This window comes from Staurois parvus, unplaced genomic scaffold (genome assembly GCF_062004578.1).
Source record: "Staurois parvus isolate SC_StPar_1 unplaced genomic scaffold, SC_StPar_1.0 ptg000089l, whole genome shotgun sequence".
In the NCBI taxonomy this organism is placed as follows: Eukaryota; Metazoa; Chordata; class Amphibia; order Anura; family Ranidae; genus Staurois; species Staurois parvus.
In genome coordinates, this window is record NW_028317885.1 from 241,548 (window position 1) to 267,866 (window position 26,319).

The 26,319-nt window shown below is 42.3% G+C and overlaps 1 protein-coding gene across 1 annotated transcript; it reads left to right on the forward strand.

Annotated features, from left to right (window-relative positions):
* The first annotated feature begins 4,586 nt into the window (after positions 1–4,586).
* LOC149468329 (nicotinamide riboside kinase 2-like) lies at positions 4,587–26,265 on the forward strand. The gene is made up of 8 exons (XM_089670285.1): positions 4,587–4,835; positions 15,983–16,073; positions 16,586–16,631; positions 16,769–16,952; positions 19,023–19,094; positions 24,638–24,744; positions 24,834–24,913; positions 26,099–26,265. Exons 1-8 carry the CDS (start codon positions 4,810–4,812, stop codon positions 26,102–26,104), a joined length of 612 nt encoding a protein of 203 aa, XP_089526411.1. The 5' UTR covers positions 4,587–4,809; the 3' UTR covers positions 26,105–26,265.
* The last annotated feature ends 54 nt before the right edge of the window (positions 26,266–26,319 follow it).

Genomic DNA, 26,319 nt, shown 5'->3' on the forward strand with positions numbered 1-26,319 from the left:
AATACTGTATAATAATAATAATTGTCCTTCATGGAGTAGTATCGCTTTAACGTGAGGAGGTGTGTGAATCTATTAAGGTCAACAAAGATGTCGAATAAATTGGGAGGATTTGGAGGGGCAAAATTTAGTCCTCTTCTTAAAAGGGAAAGTTCGTCCTCACCAAATGTTAGTACGTAAGGTTGAAGATTTTGATGGTATCACAATGTCCTCTAGTATTTTTCCTCTTTTTATGTTTCTCACCTCCTCACTTTCCTCTTCTGGTTTTTCTATTTGTTTTCTCCTGTTTGTCCCCCCTAGGGGTAGACCTTCCTCTAAAAAATGAGGGGGCGAGAGAGAAGATGATGTGGGATGGGTGTCCATATGAGGTGACAGTGTCGGTAATTGTTGTGCCAAGCTGGCTGCTGTGGGTAAGGCCTCTGCACGAGGTAAGTGGTTGGTGTGTGGATCACCATTTGGATTGGTGGCTGTAGATGACTTAGAGTAAAACAGTGTTGATGACTTCTTTTTATTGCTACCACTATCCTGGTTGATATCTGAAGGATATCTGAAGGTCTTATAGAAATTTCTATTCTTGTATTGCCTTCCATGTGTGGCCCTTTGAGGACTATGAGTGGTTGTCCGGTTATTTTCATAACCTTTATTATTGTATGGAGAAGGTGCTGTATGGCCTGGATGTGGTCTGGCGGGTGGGACCCTTGAGCCTTGAGTGTGGGCTGCAAATGTGTTGTGTGATGTACTGTCACGGTTGGGGATGGGCTTGTGTTGTCAATTGAAGCTCCTACCTTTGTCTTGACAAGTGTACCTTTGTGTGTGGTGGGGCCTGCTGCTACTCATTGGTCTGAGCTTTTTCCACCCATGTTCTCGACCTTGTGAGAAATCCTCTCTGTCTCTTTCAAACTTATTGGACTTGGAACTGATGAAGGTAGCCTCAAAATCAACTGTTAGATCATTTATGTTCCTATCCCACTCAGAGAAAGAGGGAACATGGATGCATGCACATTGGCGTGCGTTCCAGCGGCCATATTTGGAATCTCATCACTCCCCATGGAGTTGTTTCACTCATATCAGAAATCCACAGCAACACGGATCTTTCAGAGAAATCTCGTCCTGTCCGATCTTAAGGTATTGCAGGCATAGAGGAGTGCACCCTTCATATGCCCAGGGTCATTGTATTACAATATAATATATATTTTATTCAATGGATTTTATTTCATTCATACAGTCATCAAGTTGCATTTTTACAAGTATTCGTACATATATATATATTTGTATTTTAATGTAACACGATTCTTCCTGTTGATTGTAAGCATTGTTACTAACCCCCCCCCCAGCTCCCCTGGACCCCTCCCCCTTTCAACGACTCTAAGGGGAGGAGGGCCACTCTTAATGATTTTAGTTATAGCTATTTATAGCAAACTCACATACAGGTTGGTCATCAGCTCTGAGGAAAGGGACTTGTCCCCGAAATGCGTCAGAAAGCTGACCACACTGACAGTCAGAACACCCTGCCCACTGCTGTGGCCATCTCGGTTCTCATTTTAAGCTTTACAACATGCTATGTCTGTATGTTTTCATCTTTTTGACCTTTAAATAAAACCTTGGATAATGCCCTAGGTGTTTGCGCCAGCTGTTTGCTCTTTTTCAAGACACAGATGTCTATGCAAGTGGCACCTAAAGTAGTGCATGCACTACTTTAAAAATCGGTGCGGCTCTGGCCAAGTTAGAATCGCACCAATATGATTGCTGTAATTGCGGACAATAGGGTGTCACATCCATGCAACTTGGCATGCGTTTTGCATGCCAGGCGACTTGCAAATCGCATGCCAAGTCGCACCCTATAGTCCGCTAGTTAGTGTTCATATCGGTGCGGTTCTGGCTTGGTCAGAGCCACACTGATTTCTAACATAGTACATGCACTATTTTTGGTGCGATTTGCATAGACATCTGTATTCTGTGACCCCGCCCTCATGTGACATCATCAACCGGGCATGCTGAGTCAATTATGTCACACGAGGGCGGGGTCACATACGTGATTACATATTTAAGAACTGTCACCCCAGCAGAGCAGTCAGATGGCCGGGAGCCAGAGTCGGGAGCGGAGCCTTTTTTTTTTTCGGGTGGCGGAGGTGGACATCATGATTGACGTTGGATCTACTTTGGGGGACATTCTTTTACTTTCCTTCTTTTATCAAAGGACTTATCAAAGGCTGTCTCCTGTCTTTTTTCACACTACAGCTTTTTCTGTGAATGGGTAGCAGGACCATGTACCCCATACTTATTCACATGGGGGGAGGGGAGGGATCTGGGGGCCCCTGCCGCAGACCCCCACAACCACTGGCCAGGGTTGTGGGGAAGAGGCACTTGTCCACATCAACATGGGGACAAGGTACTTTAGGCGGGGAGCCCCCCCCTGCCCCAAATCACCCCCCTCCATCTTGAGGGCATGTGGCCAGGTGGCATGGTTCAGGAGGGGGCACCCCTCAAAATCCAAACCAGATCTGAAGGGCTTGGTATGGATGGGAGGGGGGACCCCACGCTGGTTTTTATTATTTTTTAATTGCCGGCAATTCTTTTTTACACTCAGTTGTCAGTGGGGAACTCCGCTGACAGCTGCAACATGAACGCTGCATGATTTTCAATGTCGCATGACTTGATAAAATAACGCATGTGGTTTTAGTAACCTTTTTTAGTGAATTCAAACTTTTTTTTTTTTAAATGCTACGCGGTATCCTACTGCATACTCGGCTGCGATAAGATACCGCTTTGTGAATTGTGCCCAGTGTCAGATGTCTTGCAAATCTCGCCTGAAATAGGCGGTTCAACCGACTTTGAAGTCACACAATTTCAAAGTCGGGCTTGATTGACCGGGGGCTTAGGCTTGGTTCACACTGGATGCGCTTTAAAATCGCGTACTTTATATGCGATTTCACTGTTTTCTGAAATTTGTTTGCAACTTGTGTTGATTTCCCTACGATTTCTTGTGTTTTCCATTGCTTTTGCAGTGCGATTTCTATTGTAGTCTATGTATGTGAAATTGCAACAAACTGCAGAAAAAGTAATACAAGAACTACTTTTGAAATCGTGCTGCAGCAAATTACGTAAGTTAAGACACTCACATTCACCAGATCCAATTTCAGGTATGATTTCAATTCCCAAATCGCACCTGAAATCGCAGCAGTGTGAACCAGCCTTAAGCCACTGGTCACACTGGAGGCGATTTAAAATCGCGAGTTTTGTTTGCCGCATTTTCTGAAGATTTCCCAGCGATTTCTTGTGTTTTCCATTGCGTTTTGCAGTGCGATTTCTATTGTAGTCTATGTGAAATTGCAACTGCAGAAAAAGTAATACAAGAACTACTTTTGAAATCGCACTGCAGCAAATTGTGTATGTTAAGACACTCACATTCATTAGATCCGATTTCAATTCCCAAATCGCGGCATTGTGACTGGGGGCTAAGCCCTGGTTCACACTGGATGCGACTTGGCATGTGATTTGCATGCCCTGCGACTTGAAAATCGCATGCCAAGTCGTACCCTATTGTCTGCAATTGGAGCAGTCATGTCGGAGCCACACCGATTTCCAAAGTAGTACATGCACTACTTTTGGTGCGATGATCTGAATCAGATGTCTTGCAAATCGCACCTGAAATCAGCGGGTCCCCCGACTTCACTGTAAGTCGCACAATTTCAAAGTCGGGCTCAGGGGCGGACTGACAACTCATGGGACCCCCAGGCAATAAGGGACCATGGGGCCCCCTGTGTCCTCGTTCACACTCAAACCACATCCAAAAAAGCCTATGAAAGGTACCAGGGACATCTCATGGGGCCCCCTACTGACCCGGGGCCCTTGGCCAGTGACCGAGTTCCCGAATGGTCAGTCGGCCCCTGGTCAGGCTTGATGTGAACGGCGTGCCCAGTTGTACCGCTGTGATTTCAGGTGCGATTTGCAAATTACGCTCACGTCCAGTGAATGAAGTGTCTTGCTGCAGTGCCATTTCTCAAGCGGTTCTTGCACGACTTTTCCTGCCGTTTTGTTGCGATTTGACATACATAGAGGTTACACTCACAGACTATTATTACCCAGGCGGCCCCATTAGCTGTGCCCATGTCAGGATGATGTGTCAGCTTCCAGCAGAAGTGACTTTTTTCACACACAGGTCATGTGTCACTTTATGGAACGTTCTGTCGGCCCGGACACCGCACATGGTGAAGAGACGATCATTGGTGGGCCGTGACTGTGTATGGGGGGGTCAGTGGAGATCAGAACACGTACAGGGAGAGGTGTCAGCTGATTGTAGTGACGGTGGGCGGAAGGGGGGCAGTGTCAGGAATGAGGCGGCAGGGGGCGGTGTGTAGACACGTGAGAGATCCGGTACGGGGTGACAATGAACGTGATGAGAGTCACAATGTGAGGTCGCTGGGTGTCACCCCCGCCTCCTCCCCTCGTCCAAGGACAGCTCTCCCGCATCCTTCACCGGGCTCATTGACGTCACCCCGACCGCCCCGTCACTCTTTCTCTCCAATCAGGTGAGGACACACTTCTCCCGCCCCTTCCCTCGTCCAATGAGAGGAAGACAGACACCTGACGCGCCCCTGCACGGCTCTGGCCATCTCTTGTTCCCGCTCTCCATTCCCAGTGATAGACTGAGCTGTGCCGCTCTCCCGGACCATGGAATCTTCCTCCGCTAGTTGACGTTTAGTTCCTCTCCTTCTGCTCTCCGCCTGCTCCTAGGCCTCCATTCCACCCCGCAGTCCCGCCAGCGGACCTCCTCCATTGATTTTTACTCGGACACCTTGGGCTGGACTCATCATGAAGATCATTGTGGGCATTGGCGGGTAAGAGACCTTCACGTGGGCGGACTACAGGGCTCAGCGGGCCGGGGGAGGAGGACGAAGGGGTGTATGGGGGGCTAAGTATAGGGTGAGAGCCACATCAGCGGAATCCTGACACAGACATGTGCCCTCCGCCATGTGTCACCCCGCAGCCAATCACAGCGCTGCTTCACACTGCTCAGTCCATCCAGGGGAGAGGTAGACAGGGCTGTCCTACAACAAGGGGGGGTCACGGTCAGGGCCGACTTCTCCCTACATCAAGGTGGGGGTCAAGTGCGGGGCTGACTTCTCCCTACATCAAGGTGGGGGTCAAGCACGGGGCCGACTTCTCCCTACATCAAGGTGGGGGTCAAGTGCGGGGCTGACTTCTCCCTACATCAAGAGGGGGGGGGTCACGGTCGGCGCCGACTACTTAAATATATTGGTGCTAAAATATTTTTTAAAAAATTATACAAAATCTGCAAAATTTTTATTTTAATAAAATGTATTTATCATCGTCTTACAAAAATATATTTTGTAGCTGTAATATTGATTGAAGCATTTTTGAAATAAATATCTTGCAAATCAAAATATATTTTCAGTAGTAATAATGGTAGTAATACATGTAATAGTAATAATCAATGGTTTTTGGTGTGTGTTTAATTAAAAAAAAAAAATACAAAATTTGGAAATAGTAATAATACAACTGCTTGTGTTTTTTGTTTGCAAAATATTTGATAAAAATCATTTTATTTCCTGCTTGCAGAATATATTATATGTTGCAAGTAAAAATATATTTTCTGTAATAATGGCAAAATGTTTTGCAAATAAAAACATTGTATATACTTTTATGTTTTACTATTGTTACAAATAACTTATCAGATATTTTGTTAAAATAAAAATTATATATTTTTTAAATATTTTAAAATATTATATTAAATTGCATTAAATCAGAAGTAGAAGTATATTTACATTATTTAAAAGAAATAGATTTTAATTAGCATAATTTTTTATTTTCAAAAAACTGTAGATTTTAGTCTCTCACTCTCTCTCTTCACTCTTCACTCTTCACTCTCACTCTCTCTCACTCTCTCACATATACATAAACCTATTCAGTGGGGATTAATTTTCTGGCCAAGTAGGTGTGTCTCTTGTCACATACTATTCAAGTTTCTGTATTCCCTCCATTTCTTGGGGCTTCCCTCCATTTTTATGTTTGAAACGTTTGTGAGCAGAGCCATTTCCTCATATCATTGTATCGCTGCCCCAGGGAATAGGGGGTCGGGGAGTGTAATATACAAGTGATGATATGTTTAGTACATTGTACAAGGTCAGTCACCTGGGTACACATTTCATTTCTGTTACCAAAATAGTGTAGGACAGGATGCTGAGGTCTGTGGGGGAAGCGATCACAATATTGACATTGTAACTAAGTTACTCAGAGGGGTTTCTTTTTGGCTTTTGATTCTGAATTTGTGTTCTACCCCTGAGTAGAACCAGACCGCCACCGTGGTGATGACTGCTACTATTGTATGACGCTGTTCTTTTGCCTCTTTGGCTTTTTTATGTTTTAAATGCATCGGTCTCACCACTAGAAAACTCAAACAGAACGTTCGTATGATTGGAAAGATCCAGCGTAAGTCTTCAGGTATTTGTATAGGTAGTACACCCACAACGGGTGCGACTTGGCATGTGATTTGCATGCCATACAACTTGCAGATCGCATGGCAAGTCACATGTTATTGTCCGCAATTACATCGGTCCTATCAGTGCAGTTCTGACTTGGTCGGAGCCGCACCGGTTTCTGAAGTAGTGCATTCACTACTTATGGTGCGATTTGTGTCAGATGTCTATATAAATCACACCTCAAATCAGCATGTCACCCAACTTTGAAATCGTGCGGCTTCAATTTAAGTCGCACGATTTCAAAGTCTGGATCGGTGTGACCGGGGCGTTAGACTAGGTTCACATTTGTGCGATGTAGGAAAGTGCGCTCAACTGTGCTTATTTCTGCAACACACAACAGTCCATTCCTTTTTGCAGGCGCAAAACATATGGTAACAAAGTGCTGTGTTTTTGTTGTCGTGATTTTAAAAAATGCACTTTTGTGTGCATTATTATTTATATATTTATAAAAAAAAAAAAAAAAAAAATATATATATATATATATATATATATATATATATATATATATATATATATATATATATATATATATATATATATATATATATATATAATTTTTTTTTTTTTCTTCACATAGGGCATCCCTTTGTAATGAATGGGCTGCTTTATATGGGAAGCATGAAATGTTGTAAAAATACACGTGTACACTACTGCAGTACCTGCATAGGTGTGAACAGACCGCATTCATGCTTGTGCAACTCTGGACATCAGTCGTACCCCATGTTTTTCCAATGATAGTCATTCATATATATGCAACTTACAGTGACTTCAGAGTAGTTCTGCACTACTTTGGTCTGACTTTCATGCAACTTGAGGGCCATAGACTTCAATGTCAATGCTCAAAAATTGCATGAAAGTCCTATCTGAATGTTTTACATGCAACAGTGGGTCCAAGTTTGCAGAGGGAAAGTAACATTCAAGTCACATCAATCCAAAGTTTCATCAAAGCACTCCAATGCCATGCGTTTTGGGGTCGCATAAGTTTGAATGGAGCCTCAGTACTGCTCATTACTCTGCAGGAAGTCTATTCCAAGTATCTATAGCGTTTTCAGTAAATTATTACTTTCTAAGGTTAGTTTTGCGCTTTCCTCCTGTTAGTTTGGGGTCATGTCCCCATGTTCCTGATCTTGGCTTCGTAATAAAATACTGCCCTCCTGAACAATTTTCACATTCTGTATCCCTGGTTCACACTAGTGTACTTTGTCATGCAACTTGACAGTTCAAAGTCTCCCCATATTTGTGGCAATGGAACTGTTCAAATTGCGGACACTCTGAGGCTGCATTCACTTTTGAGCGATTTGTAGCTCCAAAAAATGCTCAAACTTATAAGAATCCGTAGTAGTCTGGTGCATATCACACCTGATCACGTTTTGAGCGTTTTTGGAGCTTCGAGCTACAAGTCACTAAAGTTTGAATGCATCCTTGAAGGTTCCTGCACTATTTCTGTGCGACTTCATTGTGCCTTGCTGCATTGGCATCGGTTTAATGACGTTGCACAGATGTCAGCAAGCCGCATATGAAATCACACTGATAGTCAGCTTTGAAGTCGTATAACTCCAAAACCGCACAAGTATCAATCGGGGCGAAAGCAAACCAATGCCCCCCACCACCACCTTCCACCAGGAACTGTGGGCAAGTGAGTTGTGAAACAACCGGAATTAAAATATTACCATTTTTTTTAAAATTCTATTACGATTAAATTTAGAGTTGTGACTATCGTGTCTTGTTTTTAATATTGATTTTTCTTAGGACCACCTCATGTGGCAGGGCATTCCACAACTTACAGCAGAGCTTCAGTCTGTTGTGCAGAAAAAAAAAATGAAGTCAGCAGATACAAATACTGTAGCTGCTGACTTTTTATTAAAAGGCCACTTACTGTCCAGGGATCCAGCACCATCCTCACCCGGGACAGTTCTGCACTGGTCTTTAGGTCCCTGGCACCTGCATGTTTACTATGGTAAGCCAGCTGTGATTCCTTGCAGCGTCACATCCGGCTTCCCACTGTGCATGCGTGTGCCGTGCTGCACTTAATGGAACGGACCCACAGCCTTCGGGACCTATGACTCCCCAGGAGGTTGTGGGGTGGGGGTTGACTTTGGTGGACTCACCATGGCAATGCAACCAGAAGTGGTAAAGTGGTAGTGGGTGCTTGTCAAAACCTGATACCCTCACCCCCCAAAAAAGTGCCAAAAGTAGAAGAGGAGGGCATACAGAGGAACTTTCCCCTATAGCAGTGTTTCTCAACTCCAGTCCTCATGGACCCCCAACAGGTCATGTTTTCAGGATTTCCCTCAGATGAAACAGCTGTGGTAATTACTAAGGCAGTGAAACTGATCAAATCACCTGTGCAAAATAATGGAAATCCTGAAAACATGACCTGTTGGGGGTCCATGAGGACTGGAGTTGAGAAACACTGCCCTATAGGAAGTGCCACTTTAGCTATTCAAAACAGTCTGCCTAATGTTTTCACTCAGGATTCACACATTTATTTGCAGTTGAATCTGATTAGGAAAGTATGTGTATTTTGGGTGAAAGCTGTATGAAAACATACATTTGATCCCTAGCAATGATGAACCCCTGCCTATGCCTTTTGTAAATTCTTTCCTCCATGTGCAGCTGGTGTCCCGGATTTCTTTGCACAATCCTTGAGCTTGTGTGCCAAGTACGAAGTTGGACCCTACATATTTGTATACACCTTTTATTCTAATCCCCTCTAAAGCTCACCAATAACTCAGATTCCTGGTGAATCAGCTGAAATTTGAGTTCTGGGTGGGCTTGTTCACCCCACCAGCCTGACAAGTCTAGTTAAAAACTGACTGAGTTGGGTGGAAAATTATCTTCCAAAAGGTGGCTGCAGACTACTGTTGGGATGTGGTGTTGAGGCTGCTTGAATACAATAGCCGGCAGAGGAGATTCTTCCATCCACAACGCTTAGCCTGGATGGTGGCATCAGGGTTTACCTGTGCATGCAAGTATGACCTATTCCCCAAGCAGGAAATGTCCACATTTGGGGCATGTCATATGGGCATGTATGAGTAAATGCCAGTACAAAAGTCCACGCACATGCATCCATTCCTCACTGTGGGTGCTTCTATGAACCACCTGCACAGCCATAGGGAATTACTGGGGTTTCCCTCCTGCACCCTCAAACATTTGTGTGCATAGAGCCCTAGTGTTGTTAGCTTTTTATTATCTGTAAAACCACCCATGCCTTCTATTATTAATCTAGTTTCCTACCTTAGAACCTTCTTTGATTCTCCCATTGCAATGCTGTAAGCTGTGATGAATACAGGGGGCAGTACTGTACTTGGATCACTTTTTTTATATCGTGGATTTCCTTTTGCAGCTGCTACTTGGCATTGAGAGCATCTGCTTGGCTTACTGTAAATCAGAATCCATGTGTTGGCAGACATTTTAAGCTAAATAGGTTTACCAGAGGCTTCCGACAATGTTCTTTACTGGAATTGCTTCGTCGCAAGTCAGCGATTGTGTAGGAAAATGTATTTCTATTCAGCAGCTTTCTAGTTTGTCAGTTGGCTATTGTATATGGCTATGTAAATTATAATAGGGAGGTGATGAAGCGTGCTGTATTTTAGCAACAGGCAATTTCAGCCCCCCCCCCCCTTCACTTTTTTCAATCCTATGTTATAGCCCGATTCTACAGTTTTGTTTTTTTTTTTTCCCTTTATCTACACTCAGTAACCCATAATGCCATAATTTTAGAAACATTTGCAAATTTATGAAAAAGGGAGAAACTGAAATTAAATTGGCATAAGTATTCAAACTTTGTAACAACACTTGACATTTAGCTCAGGTACCTCCCATTTGTTGGTCATTGCTGAGATGTTTCTACTCCTTGATTGGAGTCTACCTGTCTTACATTAAGTCGATTGGACATGATTTGGAAAGGCACACACCTCTATAAAAACAAAATAAAGCCTCACAGTGGACGATGTATCAGAGCAAAAGCTATGAGGTCAAAGGAGCTGCTTGCAGAGCTCAGATACAGGATTATTGCAAGGCACAGATCTGGGAAATGCTACAAAAAATTCTGCTGCACTGTTGGGTCAAAGGATGGCAATTGACTGCTGATTCTGGGTCACTAGAGAGTAAAAATAAATACACTCCCAGTGACCCAGAAGTATGACCAAAATGGCCTTGGCCCTACTTCTTTTAAGCTCTGTTCAGATGATTTTGAATCGTGGCAAATGGCAGCGCATGAAGCTTGTCACCCACAAGAAGCTCCCGCTCCTTTTTGGGCAACAAGCTCATTTGATGCAGTTTGCCGTGATTTCAGCATGACAATCAAGGGAGAGCCACACTGTTCGTTTAGATTCTATTAAAATGAATGGCGTCTGAAATTCACAATGTGTGATTTGTCATTTTAGCAGAGCGTTTTGATCTTGCAGGCAGAATCACACCGATGTGACCGGAACCTTAAAAGACAAGTATGGGATGGTGTTTTTTTTTTGTTTTTGTTCCTTCAAATCTTACTTGCCTATGTGGATGCAGTATTGGTCTGATGCTGCATCTGTCCTTCGCGTGATCGAAGTGTGAGAACTCTGATTCTCACTGCCGCTGGGAGCAGTGACTGTCAGTAGTCATCGCTGTCTGCTCTGCGCCACCCACCCGCTCACACTTACTGGAGTGCTTGGCTGTGGAGGGGAGGAAGCGGCTGGCTCAGCTGTCAGCAGATTGTTGAGAGGCTGAGCCATGTGCTGCTCCAGACTGGGGTGGATTTTGACCTTAACTGGTTTCCAATTGCGCTATAGCTGAAGGACAGCTACTGCGCAGTTGTGTAATCCTGGGACGACGTCCATGAATGTCATTCCAGGACACTCCCCACCAGTGGTGCACACCCGGCCCCGCCAGTGATGGCTGTGCCCTGTGGACACAGCTGATCACGTGGTACGGTAAACGGCCAATCATGGCGGCTTTTTACCACCAATGACCCAGAGATCACCGGGTAATTACAGTTGCCGGTTATCAGCTGCACTTTCCTCACGCTGTCACAGCGTGAGGAAAGTACTGCCGAGAACCGACTGGCAACAGAGGGATCGGCCCTGATCAGTGCCACCCACCTGTGCCCTGCAGTGCTGCCCATCAGTGCAGCCTCATCAACACACATCCGTGAAGGAGAAAAATTACCTGTTTGCAAAATTTTATAATATACAAAACTTTATTTTTTTTCTTCAAATTTTTTGCTCTTTTTTTTGATTATAGCACAAAAAATAAATACCACCAAAAGAAAGCTCTATTTGTGTGACAAAAATGATAAAAATTTCATATGTGCAGTGTTGCATGACCGTGTAATTGTCATTCAAAGTGTGACAGCACTGGAAGCTAAAAATTGGCCTGGACAGGAAGGGGGAATAAGTTCCCGGTAGGCAAGTGGTTAAAGTCGGGATCTTTCTCCAGTCTGGACTAGCTTAGCAACCTCAGCCGACGGCATGCTTCAGCCCATTGTCAGCTGAATACGGGCCACAGGAATGCAGAACCAACTGCACGTCTGTGATCCACAGGAGAAGCACAGCCAAAAGAGCTTGGTCTATACGTCTCCTTTTTAATGTTCCCTAGAAAGTAAGGACACTAGACTCTGATTGGAAAAGCCTTGTTTGGCATGGTGAACCATGGTTCAAACTGGACTTGCCACAATGGTAACCTCACTGAATAGTTTCATGTCTTTGGGATTAACTGGTAGGCAGCAGGGCTGTGAACTGAACATTTTTTATGAAATGTAATGAGATCTTTAAAAATTTTGAATTCCCACTTCCGTGGTTTAAATTGCAATGTTATCTTTTAAAATTTTGTCCAAATTCTGAAGTTTTATTCTTGGAGGTATAAAGTAATATGTTTGGTAAAAGTTGCTTAGGTTACTGTTGGTGAAAGCTGGGCTTGACAGATTCCTGAAGGGTCAACAGATTGATGTGTCTGATCTATTGCTAGACAGATGGCAGAATTGGTTTACATGCACAAGGGCATTTTTGAAGTATGCATGTTGCTGTGTACTATATTGAAGCATGAACCTTAGTTTAAAGGGTTCTAAAGGCTTAAGGATTTTTACCTTAATTCACTCTCTGCATTACAGTAAAAACTCTATGTCGCAGAATACACCCCCACCCCCTCATACGTTTCTGAGCTGATCTCGATCCAGCAATGTGCATGAGAACCATTTGGCTCCCACTGCTGTCAATCACAGCCAGTGAGGAGGGAGTGGGGCGCATCACACTGCAAGGACTCTCCCCTCCTTGCTAGTCCCTGGGTGCGGTGCTGGGGACAGGCGGTGAGGAGATAAATATTTAATGTTGTTAAAATTGCGCTGTTTAAGTTTCTATAAAGCCCGTTTTTGTTTTTAAAAGCCCTAGGCATTCCTAAAAGCACCTCAAATTTAAGTTTTGGTTAAATTTTTTTTTTTTTGGGGGTGGATTTGATTTAAATCACTAATGAAAAGCTCGATTTAAATCATTTTTAAAGAGCAACTGTAATCTGTCCCGCAGCAACTCCTCCTCCTGACCCGATGTTCACTCACCAACAGTCCCATTCACTTTACTGCGGCAGAGCAGCCCCACTGCGCTGAATCACATACATGTACGTGATCCAGCCCTTCCGGGTAGGAGGTGTGCGCACCACCCCAGCTGTGCTACAATTTTCTTCAGCCCATGCCAATTAGCCCCCAGGAGAGAAACAAAAGCCCGAAGTACAAGCTGCTAGAATCCTTGCTTACATAAGGACAGGGACTCCCTGTGTAACAGTACTGATTAGACCAGTGCTGCATATGGAGCTCATTGGCTGCTGTGGCTGTTTAGTGCAGAAAGATTTATGCTTCTGGGGATTAAAGGGTAAGTGCACTTTAAAACAAAGTTTATGTAACTTTTTTTTACACCCTTTCCTGAACTTGCCTAACCCACCCTTCTCCACAGATGCTTGCTTACCACTTTTCAGAATGGTCATGGCTCCGCTGTTTGCTTTATAAATGTTCAACAGAAGCCAGTCGAATGGTCATGCTGGAAAATCAGCCTTTGATCAGTGCTGGCAGCCATTGGCTTCATATATTTTAGACTGGATCTAATGGCTGCAAGCACTGTTCTGTGTATTTTGGAATTGGGGGAAGTACCTGCTATCAGAATACAAAGGAACAGCAGAAGAGATCATCACTTGTGTTGATGTGGGGATCTGTCTGGTTTTTTTGTTCAACCCATGTATACCCAATTTAAGCTGGCTATAGACTGTTCAAATTTTGGCTAGTTCAGCAGGGACTGTCCGAGATTCGAACCATGTTTGGGCAGGCTAAATGTACCCAAGTTGATTGATCAACCAGCCTGTCAGATTTTACATGTGATTTATTGCTAGCGACTATTATAGCCGCCAGCAGTAATCGCTGTGTTCTCCTGGTGGGACGGCATTCCCTGCTGAGAGAACACAATGGCTCCGCAGGAGGGATTCCCCCAATCAACAGTGAATATTGATGGGGGGAATCAAGTGTGTTTTTTTTTTTTTTTTTTTTTTTTCCTTCCCCTCATTCCTTTTTCCGGTTGCAGGACAGACAATCACTCTGTCTATGGCCGGCTTTATAGTGAAGATTCAGAAAATGCCTATTCCTGACTGGTATACCATAAACCATTGGTGGTCAACTTTCTTGATATGGGGTCTCAAGTGTGGTCCTTGACATAACCAAAGGTCTGCACATAAAATTCAGTGAATAGTCATTATCTGAGACAGCAGCCACACAAAAAGATAGTCCTACTCTGGGTATGATGAGAGATGGTCAGATACTGTAGACATAATACAAGTGATGATCAGACTACGAACATAATACAGAATATGGTCAGATACAGACATGATCCAAGACTGTAGACAAGCTGCAGGAGACTATCAGACTGAGCAGGCTAGTTGGAGGCTGGGAACACATCACTTGAGGCTGATAGGATTCACTACTATAACAGGGTAACAGAGATCAGTGGGCCCTAAGGGCTGCACTAAGTGCCAAAAGCCTGCAGGTTGGGCTCCAGGGCCTCAAACTGTTTTGGATTAGGCTTCCGATGCCAATTACCATTCTTGTGCTTCCATAACGATATATACAGTGATGTTGAATTCATATTGCCAGGCACCTGGGATATGTAGTTCTGGACGTTGGGTAGGTATATTATTTTTATTTTTTTACCTTTAGCCCTGCTGCAGGGCTCACCTGTCAAGTGTAAGCATTCAGGCGGCAGCGGTGCTGCGGATTTCTTCCACACACTGCCAGCCTCTCCCCGTGGACACGTCCACTCTCCTTGTCCTGACCCGGAGGTGACATTGTGTCACTTCAGGGTCCCCATTGAGAGATTCGCTGGGAAAGAATGTAATGTGGCGCAATGTGCACTGCATTACTTTCAGGGGAGACATCAGGGTCTTTTAGACCCTGGATGTCTCAGAGAACCTGTCACCAAAAATAATCACATAGGGGTCTTTTGTCCTCTGATGAAAGAAAGAGTGTGCTTATTCTTTTCAATAAGGAAAAAAAAATTCTTACTAACACCCCCCCCCCTCCCCAAAAAAAATTTTTTTAGGCCCACCCCCACATATATTCACGTACAAACGTAAAAGCTTACGCTGGGGCTCCTACACATGAAACCGTCGATTACGGTACACAGAATGAGAGCAATAATTCTAGCAGCAGAACTCCTAACGCTAAACTGAGGACCTATAAGGAGCTTTAAATGTGTCACCTATAGAAAATATAGGGTACTGAGGTCCGTCACCATTTCACAAGTGTGCACAAATTTAAGGTTTGACATGTTGGAGATCTATTTTACTTGGTGCAGCCTCGTCTTTTATATTTTACAAAAAAATAGGGTAATTTATTGCTTTTTTTTTTTTTTTTTTTTTGTGCCTTAACATTAACTTGATTGTATTTTTTAATAAAATTTTGCAGTAATATTATGCCACATAAAAAAATTGCAACTACCACCATTTTATTCTGTAGGGTGTCTGCTTTCTGGATTTGGGGGTTTTGTGTAATCGTCAGACCAAAAATTATTTTTTAAATGTGTGCAAAAACGGCTTTGGCAGCGAAAGGGATAGAGGATAAGCCTGACACTCTCCTTTCCTGATGAGCACCCAATCTGTTCTCCTTATACTGAAAGGTCCCTCCCCTCCCTGCTAGTCCCCGGATGCGGTGCTGGAGACAGGGAGGGGAGGTGGAGATAGTGCAATGTTAAAAATATTGGTGTTTGCCAAATGAGGTAGTTTAGTATTTAGAGGAATTTGCCACATACTCGCAGCATTGGCATTAACATGGGTATGGCAATGTATAGCCATTCACTTGTATATGCCTGACTGTGCAACCTGTGGCTCTAGTAGCTGGAAAATGCCTGGAGTTTTAACCTTGAGAACCTTTGAGCTTCTAAATGTCCATATCCATGTACCTAAATGTAGTACTCTGCTTCTCCAAAAAATATTTGTAGTATTGTCTTTTAATTGGTGAACTCTCTGCTTGATTTTAGTATTACCAACGGTGGCAAGACCACTCTGACAAACAGATTGATAAAATCCCTTCCCAGCTGTTGTGTCGTACATCAGGATGACTTTTTTAAGGTAAGTGGGTTTTTTTTTTTTATACTGTTAATTGCTTTGAGATGGATTATAACAAGACAGTATGTCATGAGATAATATAAACCTCTTTACCCTTTTTGTTTTTTTTTGTTTTTTTGTACCCATCTGTCACGCTCATGTCTTCCAGTACTGCTTACATGCTAGATTTTTCACAATTTATATATTAACAGTTTTAGTATCAGTTTTGACAGGTCTTTTGTTCCCATGCATGTCCATGGGAATGCAAAAGTAGCTGAAGCAGGTGAAATGCAATGATTTCTGTATGATCTCAGAAGTGTCTCAAACTGGTATGGAAAGTTGCACTTGCCTGTCAACACTGGCCCTCATTGTGTGATTTGCCATTTGAGGTAAGGTGTAAACACACCTCAGGTAGCATATGCGTAATAACTATCATTACTGGTAGATAGGTGGCCTATCAACTTAAGTTACAGGACTGTCTGCATACTTTTATAGACATGACCCTTCTACATCTTTCTTTGTGGTCACTGTTTCAGCCCCAGGACCAGATCAAAGTTGAAGATGGATTTAAACAGTATGATGGTAAGACAGTGATGTTCTCTGCCTCATTCAGATAACTGGTGAAGGTGGAGGGCAATTCAACAAGCAATCAAAACGTTTATGAGGTAACTGTGTTCTTTTTTTCTAACTGCAGCATAAATGTGATTGTATTTTTATAGTGATCGATGCTTTGGATATAGATGCTATGATTGAAACTATTAGCGCATGGAAAAAAGACCCTGTGAAGTTTGAGAGATCTCATGGTATAAACAACACTATGGATAATGAGCCGTGCCAAGAGAATGAGGAGCAAGAAAAATGTCACATCCTGATCGTAGAAGGATTTCTTTTATACACCCATGAGTAAGTGTTTCTTCCTGTACAAGAATGTTGTTGAAGTAGTGATGAATTAAATGAGCCATATACAACCATAGTCCCTTACACTCACTGGCCACTTAATTAGGCACGCATGTTCAGTTGCTTGGTAACACAAATTGCTAATCCGCCAATCACATGGCAGCAATTCAATGCATTTAGGCATCTAGACGTGGTAAAGGCGACTTGCTGAAGTTCAAACCGAGCATCAGAATGGGGAAGAAATGGGATTTAAGTGGCTTTGAATGTGATATGGTTGTTGGTGCCGGACGGGCTGGTTTAAGTATTTTAAAAACTGGTGCTCTACGGGGATTTTCATGCACAACCATCTCTAGGGTTTACAAAGAGTGGTCTGAAAAAGAGAAAATATCCCTGTGAGCGGCAGTCGTGTGGACGAAAATGCCTTGTTTATGTCAGAGGAGAATGGGCAGACTGGTTCAGGATGATAGAAAGGCAACAGTAACTAAAATAACCACTTGTTACAACCAAGGTATGCGGAATACCATCTCTGAACGCACAACACGTCAAACCTTGAAGCAGATGAGCTACAGCAGCAGAAGACCACATGGGGTTCCAGTATGCCCATCTTCTGATGGCCACTTCCAGCAGGATAATGCACCATGTCACAAAGCTCCAATCATCTGAAACTGGTTTCTTGAACATGACCATGAATTCTGTCATGTTCAAGGAGTTGAATCTGAAGTGCATGATGCTGTTGTGTCAATATGGACCAAAATCTCTGAGGAATGTTTTCAACACCTTGTTGAATCTATGCCATGAAGATTTAAGGCAGTTCTGAAGGCAAAAGGAGGTCCAACCCGGTACTAGCAAGGTGTACCTAATACAGTGGCTGGTCAGTGTATTTTGGTAGGCCAGTAATGGGCAGTTAACTCTTTTGCACCAACTCCTCCCGGCTCTTTAAGAGCTTCTAAATGCTGAGAGTTGGGAATTTGGGCCATGTGACCGCTGTGATTGGCTATCAGTGATCACATAATCGGAGAGCTCCTGATGGCAGGTATGCACCGGGAGCTTACTGATCCTCACCAGTTACCATTCAGGGAGCGGGCTCTTGGCATTGAGGCCCACCCACTGAGAGGCCACATGTACGGCTGGCATGAAGTGGACAATAAAATTCAAGAAGGACATTTTGTGCAAAAGAAAATTTCAGGAGAAAAGGTAGCAATTTTATAGCCAACCAATTTTGGGATAAATTTAACTTGGCATGGCCATGTATAAACTTTCATCCAAAGCTAAATGTGTACCCACAACATTTTTTTTGCTACCAGTAACACCTTCCATATCACAAATGCCTCTTGTAGAAGTTTTCCAATAACCAAGCCACACAATGAAGCTCCGGTTATTGTAATGAAAGGTGTGAGTACCCTCAGGCCAGCTTTGACCCCGACACATCTGTTGCTATGTCACTGACTAAAGAATATCAAAGGTTTGAGAGGCTCTTTGAAAAGGAGAAAAAATATTTTAGTGGCAATAGTATGTAGTTTTTATGAATAAAAAAAACTGCAGACTTTCATTGAGTGCACATAGATTCCAACATTTCCAATATTACATTTCTGTTTAATTGCAATGTGTGGGTTTTGTATTTTTTTTTTTTATTCTACCATGTAGTTTTTGTAATTTTTAGCTCTTGATCTAGATCGGCCTTTTTAACAACCAACACCTGAACTAATGTTCTTGTCTTGGGGAACCCTGACTAATTAGATCTACAGCTGTCAGTACAGGATGGTCTTTAGAAAGAATGCTCCTTAGAGTTGAGGTCCGTGGGAAGAATCCCTTTTTTACATTTTGGATAAGCTTTCTGGTGTTGGTGAGAAGTTATCTGACCTGTGGATATTGCTCATTAAAGAACCCCCAGAAACTTGTGGAACCCTGGTTGAGAGAGGGCTGGTCTAGATCATGGGATGCCCTTACTGGTCAGAGGTGATATTTGATAAATGCTCATTTAAATCTTACTATTTGACCAGCATGAATACTAGTCTGTGTGTTTTTGCAGCATGAATTGCTTAGTTGACTGTACAAACCTATATATTTTTATTTCAGATCTCTAATAGAAATGCTCACCCATCGCTATTTTATTACAATACCCTATGATGAATGCAAGAAGAGAAGGAGGTATGTAGATTTATTTTCTTTAAAATGTGCATTTATTTGCAGATATTCATTTTATCAGGAGATCTGTATCTCCTGAAGACTAGTCATTCCCTCCTGTGTCAGGATCGATGTGAAGGAATTGAGCAGGATGTTTAGTACACATTTAATTGTCCAGTCCAGAGGCAATGTTGGGGTTGCAGAAAGGCCATAGATGGGACCATGTGGCCCTTATTTATAGCTGTCAGCAATAACCAGGCTAGGATTTGGGCAGAACTGTTGGGATAATGACCTTTTTTATAAAATCCTTTAAAGATTAAACAACCATCACTCTTGCCCAGGGGCAGGCTGACAACTCATGGGGCCCCCGGACAACAGGGGCACCATAGGGCCCTTTTTGTCCTTGCCCAAACTCAAAAAAGCCTATGAAAAAGGTATCGGGCATCTCATGGGGCCCCCTACTGACCCCGGGCCCTCGGGCAGTGCCAAAGTTTCCAAATGGTCAGTCCGCCCCTGCTCTTGCCTAATTGTGGTGTTTTAAAAGTACACTTCAAAGTCATCTTCTGTCTACACTTAGAATGCTAACATTGAGGACATCAAATACAAGGGAGCAAGTTCCATAGCAAGGAGCTCAGTGTTTTCTTTCCTATTTGCCAACATCCTTGGCAAGCTGTGCTTAGTTTTAAAGTTTCGCAGTGAGGGGTTATAACCTCTGTCAGAAATTTTATTTTTTCATGTCCTTATTAGGGAGATTTACTTTGCACCATTTTGTCCTGGTGATTTGTTCTCACCTAGGGTGAAGGGATAATAACCTTTTGAGTTGTCAGCAAAACAGGATAGGATGATGAATCATCCAATGGGGTTGCTTGCCCCAGTGACACCTCTTCTGTTGCAAATTTCAAAATGAATATAGTTTAAAACTGATTTTTTTTTTGTGTTTTTAATCTTTACTACAGGGGCATACAAAAAACTAAGTAGCAGCCAGAAGTTTTTACCACTTTCCTGCCACCCCATAGTAGAAGTACTTCTACAGAGCGGCAGGGCTGCGCAAAATCGCACGCGTATATACAAGCGAGTTGCATCTCCGGGTAGGAGGTGTGTGCGCCGCCTTGGCCGCGCTGCTATTGGCAGCTAGGGATGTCATTCACTGGGTCCCAGTAGGCGATTCCCAGCCAGCACTCACCGATCGTCAGGGAAAGCTGATTGGAGAGACACCTGTTTAAACACAGGTCTCTCTCCTGTAAGCATGGACACAGCAGAGAGATACAAAACAGCATGCCTCCCTAGTAAAACACACAGCGCAGTTAACCCTTTGATCACCCCAGATGTTAACCCCTTTCTGCTCGGTATCATTAGTACAGTGTTGGTGCTTTTTTATTAGCACTGATCACTGTATTAGTGTCACTGGGGATGTCGGTGTCAGAATCCCCGCCTCAGTCCCGCTATAAGTTACTGATTGCCGCCATTACTAGTATAAAAAAAAATAAAATTCCAGTGTATATATACTGCCATTTGTAGACGCTATAACTTTCACGTAAACCAATTCAGTTACACGTATTAAAAAAAAAAAAAAACCCGCAGAGGTGATCAAATACCATAAAAAGCACCATTTGTGGGGGGGATAAAATGATAAATTTCATTTATGTACAGCATTGCATGACTGTGCAATTATCAGTTAAAGTAACACCTCTCATATTGCAAAAAATGGCCTGGTCAGGAAGGGGTGGAAATGCTCTGGAGGGCGAGTGGTTAAGTACTTATAGTGGAGCTACAATCTGCTATACCTGCCAAAACTACCTTTCCACCAATGCAACATCTACACCCTGCCTTGCTGTCTGCTACCATTTTTGCCCAGCTTTACTGGTTAGGCAACCATGGTCATCTTGATTTGCTGGCCTGGGATAACATAACTACTGTCAGTCTGCCTGGTAGTTATTTCACTCCGGCACCCAAAAAATTACAAGATTGTACACTGAGCTGCATATGTTCTCATGCTTGGCCTGGCGTACTGTTAAAAAAAATATTTAGCAGGTAGCTGAGATGCCTTCATTGCAGCAGAGATATACAGTCTGTTCTGTAATAAAAGCCTGCCTGCTAGCAAATTCTGTTTCCTGCACACTATAGTCTCTGGGAAGCTTGACAAATTGATATACAGCTTCTTCTTTTCCGGATAGGCAATTCAAAGGTGGAACAGTTTTTATACTGTTTTGGGTTGGGTAACCATAACAAACCAATTTATTGCCAATGTTTTTATTCCTTATTAAAATACATCAATCATACTACCAAATACAATTTTAATTTGCAAAAACAAATAGTTAAAAGGTTATATTTACAGAGGCGGAAACAAAACTTGTACTGCACCGTCACTCTTGTTGTCCCACATTAAGGTGAACATCTATACCATCTTACTGCTTGATGTCTGCTGAAGCTTAGTGACCGCAGCTGTGTAGGTGTTCAATGAGGAGGATGGAAGACTTTTGTCCTGTTCATTAACTATTACAAAGTGTTATACTGAAACATAATTTTTTCCATTTTATACTGATTTATAGGGTGGTTTTGTTTTATATATGGAGTTGCAAATATTAGAACGTGTCCATTACTTCTCATTTGGTATTCCATAAATACATGCTTGTGGTGTTCTAAACCTGTTCAGATGTAAACATTAACGGACAGGTATCTGGAGGCCACCAATGCATACTTAATTTTGTAATACCTATTTGCATGGCAATGATCCTCTAAAATCTGAATCTGCAGTTTGATTGTCCTATGTTGGTACATCAAACTAATGAATCTATTACATTGGCAGGATAACCACAAATCTGGCATTTTCTGATAGAGATTCTGGCCGCCTGTAACTTTCCTTGAAGTGGCCGTTTTTAGAATGTGTTTTAGTTCTATTTGTACAGGGAGTTGTTATGGTAAAGTAAACCTGGCAACAGTACTGATCTGGGATTCTGTGGAAATAGCACAGTGATTCATGGCTTTGGCAGCTGAAGTGTTAATGGCAGCAAGCGGCGTTGTGTTCTATCACAGGAGACAGTTGTTCGCAGTGACAGGAGGGCGAGGCCCTGATCTGTCAGCAGTTTATAACCCCAGCTCTGCATACTGTGCTACTAGTCACCTCTGCAGGATTGTAATGCTGAATATTTTGATAAAGAACATATCGGCTCTTCACCAATGACTGGTGTATAGATATCTAATGTATTCAAGTAGAGTTGAGCTTTTTGCATTCATATAATCAGAGGTATACACACTTGTGATAGCCCTTGTAAAGTCTGTTACTAAAACAAAAAAAATCTTATTGCATAGAGCAGCCCCAAACCACCTCTTCTGGGGTCCCCCCTGGTGCTCTCCATTCTGCCTTTGTGTGCACCACCATAGGAAGCTGCTTTCTATGGGGGCACATGTGCAGGCACACTCCTCAGGCTGTGTCTATAGACACAGTGCGGCTCAGACCCGCCCCATGCTCCCCCCTCACTGGGTTTGACTGACTGGCAGGATCCAGTGGCTCCCACTGCTTCTCGGCCAAACTTGAGAGCAGAGAGAGTGGAGAGATGTGCAGATGGACACGGTGCTAGATCAATTCAGGACTTGAATAAGTATGGGGGGGGGGGGGGGGAGACAGCAACTGGAAGATTTTACCTTGATGCATAGAATGCATTAAGGTTGAAGAATCCTTTTCATGTTAGAACCACTTTTTAAGACTTTATTTCATTGGATATGAATAGCATAACCTGCATGCATTTTTATTTTCACATAAATTTCCTTCTCCTGAGCTTCCCTTTGAAACCTTCCCCACCAGACTGCAGTGCCACTTGTTTGTGCTGCTGGGACCTATGGACTCTGTAGGAGTCTATGTATGCACTTTTGCTTCCAGCTGTGACTGTACATGCATTCGCTCAGAGCACCGCACACTGGCAGCATGAGAGGGAGGGTCTCCATAGGTTGCAGGGGCACAAATATAACAGTAGTGTGGCAGCATGTCTGAGGGACAATTTCAAAGGAAGACATTTTAATAAAAACCTTTTGGCATTTTTTTTTTGTTTTTAGGAACTGATTTCTGAAATAGATGTAGTATCACGTTGAGGCTGCATTGCATGCCTCTTATACAAAACTCTGTAATTGGCCTTTATGCCTCGGGTGCTATTTGTTCATTAAACATTTTTTTAATGTATAAGGTATATCTTATGCTTCTACCAACCCACCACCCCCAATCATAATTTAACCCTTGCAATGCTGCAGGGGAATTGATGTAAGAATCTGTGGTTGGAAGGGGGGGGGGGCCTTTTTTTTTTTTTTTTTTTTTCTTGCCCCTTCATGCTGTCAGGTCCTGCAAGGGGGCGGCTGGTAGCATTTGTAGTGAACAAATTAATAAAGTGGTTAACATTTGCACAGGAGTATGAATTTTTTTTTGTCTTTTTTTTCAAGTAGGGAAATTTTCCCCACTGTTCCTAGGGGAAGGGCAAACATGATTCCATGGCCAATGTATGTGTTAGAGAGCAATACATTTATATGGCGGGAGAAAGTGTTTTTTGTTTTTTTGTTTCTGCTGTCTTTTCACTTTTCTGGTTTTACAGATGTTCTCTGTACGCAGTGTACAACAGCTAGATCTTTGAACAAATTATCTTTATTCTTGCTAAGTCATTTCTTGTGATAATGAATACAGTATGGCTGAGTGCCTATCTCCAGACATTGTGTGTTAGAGTTGGAGTAGAACTCATGTTTCTCCTTATCGCTATAGGAACAGTTAAAGTGTCTGCTGTCAAAGGGCAAGCCAGGATTCACAAAGCTCCTATATCTTACAGAGCAGCCCCTGCCACTGACGTCAGTGCGCTCACCTCTCTGTACATTTGTCTGGCATTCACCGACGCAAAAATGCAGAGTTGTGTAATGAATCTTTTCAGGGTTGTGGTTTTGTTATGCTGGGATGAACTTAGTAGAAACCTTTACTGGTATCAAGGCTGCCACCTTTTTCTGTAAATATCAGTTTCTTGGTTTCAGCACCAGTACTTTTTGTTGAGACCTGGAACCTATGAGTATGCAGACTAGGAGTCTGGACATTCCTCATTGGCATACATATTCCTAGTCAAGATCAGCATCATAGGCAGAGTACTGGTATTTTCAACAATTGCGAGCTCCATCCTACTCTTCTAGGTGCTCCTGGCTCCAACCCAACCTCTCCTTGCTGAGTACCCCTGGACAAAGCCACCTGCTCTGGGGGCACGTTGTAGAAATGATAGAAGAAACAAAAATAAATGTGTGTAAAAAAAAAAAAAAAATTAAAAAATTTTTTTATATATATAATTTATTTATTTTCGCACAAAACTGGAGGTAGTGCATGTCTGACCAAGAACCTGCAGAGGAAGTATCTCTAATGGAAAATTACATTTGACAAATGACTTCACTCCTGTGTAATCTGTTAATGTGTTTTGGAAAAAAAAAATACAAACTGCCTTCTCTTAACCAGCAAGTGTCCAAAATAGCAACGCTTTCAGGTCTGCTCTTTGTTTATTATGGTAACTTTACCCTCACTATATTTGCCTGTCTGTTCAATATTGTGTCAACAGCTCCAGAAATTACACCGTTCCAGATCCACCAGGCCTTTTTGATGGCCATGTCTGGCCAATGTATGTGAAACACAAGAAGGTTATGGAAGACTTGAATGTTGGTGTGGGTAAGTGTTGTTCTGTGCTGTACATGAGTCCATACAAGCACCTTTTGCAGTTCATGTAATATAAATATTGCTTTTTTTTTTTTTAATAGAAAAACTTGATGGAACAAACACACGGGAAGAATTATTTAACAGAGTATATGGAGATGTGCTAAACCTGATAAATTGCAACGTAAGTGGCTGTGTTTTTTTTTTTTTTTTTTTTTTTTCTTGGTATTTTTATTAATTTTAGATTCATATCTTTTAAAGTCTTATAATCCAGTATGCATTTATAGCCCTCCAATCCGAAAAAACAACCAGATGTGTATGTAGAGCATACACTGGGGTCTTGATTCCAGTCTTAGATTGAAAACCAATTGTTTTGGCAGGTTTAAATGAATTTTCTACATCCTATGAAATGTTTCTTTATACTTTTTATTCTGGAATCATGCTGTTACATACTCGTAGGCGTAAACCTAGTGTATTGAGAATTTGTGCTGAACTTCAATGATTGGGAGTCCAAGCACAATTCATTTTCCTACTGTTTGTGTGGTTATACCCTAGGACCTAGAGCACCTAATTGACCTGTGTGGATGAGAGCGAGAGAGATGTATATCTATTTCTCGATCTATATATCAGTTTATCAGTCCTGCTAATCTGTACAACTAATTTTACCTATGGCAACCTGTGAACATTTTGCAGAAATATTTTTAAAAATTATATTGGCTGCCCAACCTAGAGTATATGCTCAGAGGGCATTTTTAGAAGCGTTTTTTATAGCAAAACATTAGGAGGGAGAAAACACCAGGTGTCTGTTTTTTCGTTTTTTTGGTTTTGTTTTTTTTAGGGTTCCATGGGTTTTGTTTTTTTAAGTCAGTTTGTTTTAAACCCAAAAGCTGAGGTTTTAGTCCTCATGCACACTGGATGTTTTTTACAGTTGCTCCTTTTTTTTTTTTTTTTTTTTTCTTCTACGGCCAGTAAACGCCCCCAGCATGTTATCCTATGTGTCCATGCGCACATAGACTGTAATCCTCTTTTTTTTTTTTTTTTTGGTTGTGAAAAAACCCCCAGATCTAGTGGGTTTCCAGAGGAGTTTTTTTTAGCTGTAAAAACGCTCTAATGCTGTAAGTCATCGCTAACCAGCGGTTTTGGACCGAAATGCTTAATTCACGTTTTTAACATGACTTTACACAGCTAATGTTACCAGCGTTCTTAAATGCCCAGTGTGCATGGAGCCTTAAGTTGCTTTTACCAATTTTTTCTGTATTTGTTGATCTGTACAAAAAGCCATATTGCTTCCTGTGATTCTACTTCAAATCTGTTCAGTTACCTGATGTCCGGATTCATGTTCTAATTTCTGCCATCTTTTTGTTTACAGAGCTAAACTGCAATAAGAAGTGGCCTTACACCGGAGATGCATTACGGATTTTAATTTATTTGTGTTACACTCCCTCAATCAGGGTTTTGTCTTTTTTATTGAGAACCATTTTAGGAATACGTTTTTCAAACAGCACTCCACCAGAATAAACACTTCCATTTTAAAAATGGTTGTTTTTAATTACCTTCCACATCTTTTTAAGAAAGTTTTTATTATTTTTC